General features: G+C 38.5%; 1 protein-coding gene across 1 annotated transcript in view; it reads left to right on the plus strand.

Moving 5' to 3' along the window:
- SCG2 (secretogranin II) overlaps nt 1-9437 on the plus strand; it is a 63235-nt gene extending 53798 nt beyond the window's left edge. Inside the window, exon 2 of the mRNA XM_086950017.1 lies at nt 7091-9437. Within this exon, the coding sequence (XP_086806143.1) occupies nt 7105-8949 (1845 nt within the window). The 5' untranslated portion in view covers nt 7091-7104 and the 3' untranslated portion in view covers nt 8950-9437. The remainder of the gene's footprint in view (nt 1-7090) is intronic.
- The last annotated feature ends 328 nt before the right edge of the window (nt 9438-9765 follow it).

Raw genomic sequence — 9765 nt, forward strand, 5'->3', positions numbered from 1 at the left:
AAAGTAGGGACAAGTATACTAAAGGTAAAATTCAGAGATACTCAAAAGTGTGTAAATTTAAGTTTCAATGTGCAATAATTGCATTTATCACTTTTTCGATTTAACTTAATGCTATGGGAACCAAATGTGGTAACACAATTACCAGTTCACTGTATTACCACAAATGTATCCATAAACCCAAAATGAGGGCACAACTAGGAAAACTGTTCCAGTGCATAATGTGCACAAGGTATTGTTTAACATTGTTACCATCCCACAATAGTTTACATGTATGTATATGTAATAGGAACGCATGTATGTTTTTATCAGCCAAATATACATACATTTTACCCAAAGGATTACTTTTTTAGATCACTTTCCATTTACTGCTCCAAAGTTGAATTAGCTGGAAAATAATTGATAAGAACATATAAAGTAAATTAATTTTAAAAATAGAAAATAGAAATGTAGACATATTTGTAACATATATAGTTGACATTTGTGTATAAATACAAGAGCATGGTTCATTACTTATGCATGTAATAGGAAAAAGACATAGAAGGAAAAAAAGGAACCTTTAGGTATTGGTATTTTAAATATAGGGAGCAGTTTAGTTTGCAACAGTAATGACATATAGCTACAACTGACACCAGATAAGAGCAGGATTTAGAGAATCTTTTTCAACAATACATCTTCGTAAATTTCTAGAAATACTGACTGGAAAGCGAGAGGAAATCAGCATTCTATTCTATAGGTAGAACCTGCATCTGGGTAAAGGTCAAATACAATTCTAATGGATACTGTATAATTATCTGTTATCCAGCTGATATATGTTTAAACAATGCCTATGACATATATCATTAATGTAGGTGGAAGTCTCTGTCGTACATATACCAAGAGGAAAATGGGTAGAAAAAGCTTCTCATCGATGCCAACTTAAACATTTTTATAAAAGGCTTCACCTACAAAAACAAAAGTTGTCTATTTACAGCAAGGATGTGCAAAAAACATTATGGCCCTCAACTGTGGCAAAGCGGGCTTATTTATACATTTAATTATATGGGGGTGAGGCATATTAAGGGAGCTTGGGCCCTAACACAAATAAATTGCCTCTTTTTGGTAGTGATACAGCCATCACTGGAGTGCAGTGGGTGCTTCACACCACTGGGCTTCAGTGCTACTGCTGCACTGTTGATTACTATGTCCTTGAACAGAGGCAATATTCCAGGCCCTGGCCAAGTACAATAGTTATTTATCTAAAATCTTCCTTTAAATACAATCATACACAGAAGGTTTATTATGGTCTACCATACATTTGATTTTAATTTTCGGTAGTGCACAATTACCCATGCAGAGGGAATCCGTCAGACTGTCTAATGGCAGATATTGTTACAGGAAGTCATCTGTTAGCTGAACACATTTTGTAGTTTATAAAATATCGTTGATAACAAGAATGTAATTTCTGTGCACATATTTTAAAGTGAAATCTGGAGCTGTATCATGAAAATATACATTTGGTGCTTAATTTGAGCCAGTGGTTACCAATGGGGGGCACCGACTCTTATTTTTGGGGACCAACACTCATTTTTCCCCTATTAGGTATTTACCAAGTGCAAGAGAGGAAACAACACACAGACCCAAAAGATAGAGGAAGAAAAGGAGGGCAAACCATCACAAACAGAAAGCAGGAACCTACAAGTGTGAGAAAAAGGGTCAGGGAGTATCTGGGAGTGGATTAAAGATTAACAGCTTTGGTATTCGGCGCATCGATGTTTAATTGCACCGGCCAACGGCTTCTGAGTGGATATTCAGACAATGACACTGTTTCTTTCACAAACTAAGAAATGCGTATAGCCATATACTGCAAGGCACTCTGGTGCTCAACAGGACTATGCACAATCTAAACAGTGAAATTGAGATGACAAAAGGAGCACATGTGCTTCAGACTGCATTCACAGAGAAAAAGGAGTAGGTCACCCACCACTCCTTATGTCTGTGCAGATTGTATTTGCTGTTCAGGTCTATTAAAAAATGAATGGAGATATGTCAGAACTTAAATGTGTGATTTGTCAGGGCATGCCCCACACGATCATTGAGTCTATGTGTGGCTATTTCACCTCTGCCTTACCCTGAGAATGAAATGGTAATGTAAGCCAAGAGCTTCACAGTAGTATCAAATTGACGGAGGCTCAGCATACTGAATTAGGACTAATTTGAATCATATTTCTTCCCCTTATCAGTATGAAGATATTGTTATTTAAAGGCTTGGCCGCAGACTAGATCCCAGTTACCCAGGTGCCAACTGCTTCAATGTGTACAGACAAGGTCCCAATTGAAATCTTCAAATATTGGGTTCATCCTCACAAAGGTGTGTCTGCTCAGGAATGTAACAAATCCTGAGGGGGGCCCCATGCAAAATATGTGGAGAAACTACCCCTCACATGAAGACAGACGTTCATGGCAAATATGGCTTCCTCCCCTCTAACCACGTGTCTACCAATTCCTCAGGTCAACTTAGAAAATAGAATAAAGGGAAAACTTATCTGACTATTTCTGGTACCTTTTTTCTATTTTCTTGCTCTGTAAAAAAAAACTAGGCAATCTGGAGTCCAGATGTGTCTGAAAACAGTCAAGAAGTCACAAATCTGACTACTTTGGATAACAATGTCCATAGGCTCGCATTTTATTTGCAATATTGAACTCTATCTCAAGCGGTAAGTGTTGCTAGAACCTTGTGGACTATTTTTCTGCTATTGATTTTAAATTCTTACATCTTCTATTTTAAAATATAGGCCTATTTATCTTTAAGGGATGTAGCTTTTATGAACATTAATTTTGTGTACATTCTGTGTTAAAGTATATCTTATTTGCATACCTACTACAGCCTCCTGGACTGCGCTTTAAAAAGAGGTCCCTGGAGAGTTGATTAGATAAAGAGAATAACATGGTTATCTTATTAGCTACATTAATATGTGAGGCTCTGGGATACTAATTATAAATGAGGGGGCCAACCAAGGATACTGCCTGGTAACCAGTAGCTGCACAGTGGTCAGTGGAAAGGACTCTCAGACTGCAAGGATAAACTGATCTCTTCCTGATAAAATGCATGCAGCCCATTCCCATAAAAACCTACCAAACCAATGCTCATAGAAAGAATGACAAAGACTAGCTCATTGTCTGCCATGTCAAAGTAGGCTGACAAATGCAAAATGGGAAGCTGGCTGTTACCATCACCATCCAGCAAAGGGTGTAGGGTAGCCATTCCTCTGCTATAATCTCTTGACTTGCTTTTTTGTATGCTTTTTATTGAGTGTCACCTGAGTTGTACACTGCATCAGTTTCTGGTGCTTTGAGACATATACAACATCAGGATCAATCTAAGACATCACATAAATAAATTATCCCTAACTCTCCCCTCCTCCCTAGCTGCTCATATTGTAGTTCAATAAACATACTTACTACTTTTTGTCAACATAGTTGAAAGTGTGTGGTGGAGACTTCGTTCCGGGCCCTAGAATTCCGCAGATGTATTTTTACTTCCCTTATCTTCTGTCTCGGGGCCTCCTGCACTGTAAGAGCATTATACTTCTGCACCCATACGACTTTGACTACCACCTTTATACACACAGCATGTTTTCCTTTTTTTCCCCTTGGTTTATATCTTCTTGCCAGTGTTGGCCTCGGCAGCTATGTCACTCTATAGATCCTCAAATATCTGCGCCCATGCTGCCAAGTTATTCTCCAAGCGCTCATCACGCCTCACATGCTTTGTTCTAACTTCTTCTGCTACTGCCCATTCGGACATATCTCACAACCACTCAGCATATTTGGGAGGTTGTGTACCCATCCATTTGATAGCAATCCATTTTTTGCTAGCACTAAACCCAGCATTAGGAACTCATGGCTATGTTTCTTTTTCGTCGGAGTAAGGATCAGACCTAGTAATATCTCCCGGGGGTAACACAGGTCCTCCCATTCAGCTGCTTTATTTAAATTCTGTGTGTATTCCCCCCAGTAAGATGCTATCCAGTAGCAACTCCACACCATATGTGCAAAGTCCGCATCAGGAGTTCCATGTTGTGGACATCGGCCTAACCATGTGGGGTATATGTTGTGGAGGGTTTAGAGTGAGAGGTACGCTTGGTGCGTGAAGCTATATTGTATCAGCTTAAAATGTGCATTGGACCTCACAGTACACACCCCCATATGCACCTTTTCCCAGTCCCTGTATAATATCTTGACTTTTTGTTAAAAAGGAAAAGGACCAGTGCTTTGCTACTGTGTGCTACTATGAGAGTAATGTTCAGCTATGAAGAAAGGATGTTTTTGACTAAAATGCTGGAATTGCACTATGAACATAAAATATTAGCTTGCATGTTTGAAACATTAATTAAAAATGATGATTTATTTAACTCCTGGAAAGATATATAAACAGCAATAGGGTGATAATACCTCTGCATATTTTTAAACACTGATATTCTTATCTTCACTTTTCTGCATTATGGTAAGTAATTATGGTGTCAATCAGCAAATACGAAAACAAAATATGAATATTTATCTGAGAACGTATCAAAGAATAATCCGTCAAATCAGGCATTATTGAATATTTAACAAGATGGAAATCTACTACTACAAGGTACTAATTCTGCTACTATGGGATAACGATAAATAATTGTCTCCAATAACTCTCAAGTGACCTATTTACCTTCTGTCTTTGATAGCAGTTAGTACCCTGGATGGAATGTTGGGAGCTTGTAGCCAATCAGAATGCTTCTTTTATAGGCTTTAGCTACTTCTACAGCCTCACAAGAGATCATTTTGTGCTGCCATTTCCCAATGTCCCTCTGGTTTGCCCCTTCCAGCACACGCACAAGTGCTTGTCAAAATATGGAGTACTGTAGAGAAGGCTTCCTAAGATATCCAGTGCAGAAGCTACCCATTTCAGCTGTCTAGTGCCAACTCTGTACCTCCTTCTTAAACCCCTTTCCAAATGTCAAAGATAATAAATCAGTTTTTCTCTGTGAGTGGCTTGCGAGAATAAAATTCCATCTCACCACCCATCAACACAATATCTTCCTATGTTGCTTTTAAAGAGGATTACAAGGACATAACATTGTTGCCACTTCACATTACATCCCAATGAACATGAACCCTTACTGTTCTGGATAGTTTGGGATTCAATAATTTGAGACTAATATATGCCCTGTTAATGACCCTGACCAATTGGGGAGCCTATATTTATCTTCCTCAAAATATATTCATAATTGAGATTTTGGCAACCACTCATTACTATATGGCTGAATGATAATGTATTTGTCTTCTAACACCCATTTCTTGTGTGTGGACAGTTGTAGCTTCCTACATCTATTTAATACACAATGCACCTCTCTTCAGGCCCAGTATGTATCTTAGAATCTAATGGTTCGTGTCTTGGATTTACAACTCGTTTTTAGTAACCCTGTGCCATGTCCAAAGGGCTCTGTAATCCTTAAGCCTTGCTAGGCTATTTAAAACTGTTAAATAAATAAATAGAGAAACATGATTTTATATTTTGTAATATATTGATTATAGTATGCTATCCAGTTTTCTAGAACATACATGTATTTTATCTTAAATGTTCTTGTAATATATGCAGTCTCACTTATCTCCCTGATTTGTAATGTGGCCTTCTTTGAAGTGCTCTGTTACCCTATGAGTCTAGTCGATGTTACATAAAAATGCTGTTAAATAAATAGTGTACAATCAGAACATTGAATTTTAAATATTGTGCCATAACATTATTGTATTCAGAACATGAAGTACCATAATATAATATATCATGATATAATATCCTAGAAGTGAAGTTAAGAATAATACATCTATACTTACCTCCATATTCTCACCTTACAATGTTTGTGTTGTCATTAGTCTGACTTGCAACCAAATAAATATATTTTCGAAATACAGTCACAGTAGCCATATAATATTATCAGATCATGGTCATACAAGAACTGATAAATAATACTGGTTTTATGACTTGTACCAAATCATGGATTCAAGTAAGCTCGTTATCTTTCATAAATGAACTACACAGCTATATGTATTCACCCAAGCATATCACCTTACGTACAGTACATTTGGACCACTACACCCTCACTTTCTTCCAGAAATTATATTGCTCTTCAATAAATACAAATGCAAAATAATGTTTAGCTTCTACAGTATTAGGCTATACAAATTGCTTGGTTTACAAATATGCACTTACCTCACCTCTATAAAAGGGGCTGGTTAATTTACAGAAACTCCCATTGCCCTAACTTAGGGGCTCATTAGGATCGCGGACGGACTTGAGTCCGTCTGCGACCCCAGAGTAGGAGGGAACGTCTGCATGGGCAGCGGCGTTCCCTCCGTGCAGATCAGGATTTGACCGTCAGGGTGGCGGTCACATCCTCTATCTTTAACATCGCGGCGGGTTCAGCTTCAAGCTGCACCCGCCGCAATGTTAAAAATGCATACATTGCATTTGTATGCAGAAAGCGGCAGGCCCCGCGGGGTGCCTGCTGATTTCTGCATACAAATGCAGGGGGGTATCATGGGTACCCCCCATGAGCACCCCCCACCCCCCCTTCACCCAGGGGGCCCGCAACGGGCCCCCGAAGTCAAATTCCGTATGCTTTTCCACGGGGGAAAAGCCGCCGTGGAAAAGCATCTCTTTTACTCTATCCTAATATGGCTGGCGGTGTCTGATAGACACCGCCAGCCATGTTACAGCTTTTCTGCCGCGGTTGTAAGTCAACCGCGGCGGAAAAGCGGTGGACTGAAACCAGGACCCACCAGCCATCCTAATGTGGCGTTGGGTCTTTGGTGGGTCCGCAGAGGATTTTCCGCATCCTCCGGGCCGGCGGTGGCTTCCGCCGGCCCGGAGGATGCGGAAAATCCTCTATCCTAATCAGCCCCTAAATTTTTTAATGTGCACTTTCCTAGCAATGGTATTCATTCGATATGCTTTTAACAGTATCTTGTTTATCATATTGTCTTTAACCCCAGTATAAACAGTCTATTAAATAAGCAAAATGTTGCTAACTGTTAAGTGTCCAATTATGTAAACATTTTCTTCTCCTTTTTCCCACAGAAAACATTGGAGCTATGGGGTCCATTAAACTAAACTGGTTTGTAACTATTCTGTTGATGACACCTATTTTTCTTCTAATCTGTTGTGCTAATGCTGCATCATTTCAATACTACCAGCTTCCGCAGAAAGACTCAGACCATAGACTGAAAAATATTCAGAAGATGCCCAATCCAGAGATGATCAAAGCATTGGAATATTTAGAGAACCTCAGACAACAAGCTAATCAAGGAGATGGCAACCCAGACTATAACCTTTACCAAGGGGCTCCATTTCTTCAGCAGCAGAAAGAAAATAATGATCAAGTTCAATTAGCAGATAATGGAAGGGATTCTACAAATGAAGAAGACCCGCAATGGGTCAGAATAATGCTGGAAGCTTTGATGCAAGCAGAAAAAGAGGGAAAAACAGTGTCAAAGGTAAACAGTAAACCGTATTCCATAAGTTCAGATAAGAGTTTTCCTATGGAATTGAGTGATGATTATGAAACAAACATGTGGCCTGAGAGAAGGCACAAAACACTAAAAATGCCATATAGATATTTTGAAGACACCTCTAAAGACAACCCCTTCAAACGTACCAATGAAATAGTGGAAGAGCAGTATACACCCCAAAGTCTTGCTACACTGGAGTCTGTTTTTAAGGAACTGGGGAAGTTATCTGGGCCAAATAACAATAAACGAGAACGGCTGGAAGATGACCAGAAATTATATAAAGATGATGAAGATGATCTGTACAAAGCTAACAATATTGCTTATGAAGATGTTGTTGGAGGGGAAGACTGGAATCCAGTTGAAGAGAAAGTAGAAAGCCAAACTCAAGAGGAGATCAAAGACAGCAAGGAAGAAATTGAAAAAAATGAAGAAATTGATGATGCAGTAAAACGGTCTGGGCAATTTGGCTTTCCAGAAGAAGACCCAAGAAATATTAACAAAGATCAAGCTTCAGAAAACCTTTCAAGGTTGACAAATTACTACATGAAGATGTTGATGCTAATGAATAGGATTGATAATGGCCAAACAAAAACTGTAGCACAGAATGAAGAGAAAAGAGGTGGAAAGTATTCTGAAAAGAACTTGGACCCACAAGCAATTTTGCAGTTGATAGAAATGTCTCGGAAATTACAGATCCCTCCTGAGGATTTACTTGACATGCTGAAATCTGGAGATAAGAAACAAGGGGAAAAAGAGGTGTCTGATCAGGAACCAGAAGTCCCAGAAGACCTTGATGAAGTTTCTGACCCTACCTTAGACCAAACGGATGGCTTTAGAAACACAATTAACTCAAAGAATAGTTACATTAAGCAACCAGCAACCCTGGCTGAGGAGCTCACCTTTGGAGACATTGCAAATTTGCTAGGGGCAGCAAGCAATGTGCCTAACCAGAAACCCAGATACTTTTTAAATCAAATGAATCAAGACAATGGTTTGCCAAGGTCATCCTACCTACCTAGGAGACAAAAAGGGCATAAATCAACATGGATGAATGATTTGGAAAGACGGAATCTGGATTATGAGCAACTGAATGATAAAGATGATGAACTAACAGACTACATGGCTAAGGTGCTAACAAAATATCCAGAGGTTATGAACACAAACCAAATGAAAAGAGTTCCGTCTGATGATGACCAGGAGGAAGAGGATCAGTATGAGCAGGCCATGAAAGAATATTTCAACCCTGGAGGCTCCCAAGAGATAGTCCCAGTGAACAAAAGGCTCTCAAAGCTCAGAGAGAATGATGACACACACAATAGGCAGTACCTGGATGAAGACATGTTAATGAAGGTTCTAGAATACCTGAACCAAGAAAAAACGGAACAGGGCAGGGAGCACAATGTCAAACGAGCAGTTGAAAATATGTAAATGGCTTGATTGTACTACAGATATTCTGTACAGTGTTTCCTTTCAAAGTGGATGTCAGAGTCAAGTTCTTCTTTGTTTTCTGTGGGTCATATGCTCAATTATTTTGTACGATGTAAAACATGGTGGATACATTTCTGTGCTGGAGAAGTTTTAGAATGTAGATGAAACAACCTAATTCACAATGTACCATTAAAACTAGGTGTTTGTTTCATTTAAAACTTTTCTTCTGCCTGTTGAAAATATCAATACATGTGATTCTGTGACTAATGTTAATGTTTGCTTTACTTGATGTACATTTCAGTGTTTCAAGAGAAAATGCCCATTTGTGTTTTTTTCAGTGGGGGCTTCATGTAGCTAAGATTAATATATTTGCACTTGGCATACCAAAGTGGCAAATTGGGATTCTATTACTCTGGTTGCTATGTGCTTATTTGTTAAGTAGATACTAGGGCCACATGTTTGTTTATGTTTGTAAAAGTTGTCTGAACTATAAACACAGGTAATGAAAAGAGACATAAGGCAGTCAATATATCTTCCAGATATGCTTGGCAGTAAATCAATAAAACTGGATTAACTTAGTGGGGTAGAAAAGTTACAGAATTCATTTTTCATTTTACCTAAACCACAGATTATTCGATAAAAAGATAATAATGTGTATGAAAAATAGACAATAGCTTCTTCTTAGATCAGGTGTTTTACAATATATCTGTAGCTTGTAAGCAATTACTCTTTTTATTTGACTCTCACAACTTAAGTTAATGTAATACTATAATCAAATTCAAAACACTAAAGGTTTCTTTCTGAGATTTTTTGTAT

This window comes from Lissotriton vulgaris, unplaced genomic scaffold (genome assembly GCF_964263255.1).
Source record: "Lissotriton vulgaris unplaced genomic scaffold, aLisVul1.2 SCAFFOLD_1606, whole genome shotgun sequence".
NCBI classification, from domain to species: domain Eukaryota; kingdom Metazoa; phylum Chordata; class Amphibia; order Caudata; family Salamandridae; genus Lissotriton; species Lissotriton vulgaris.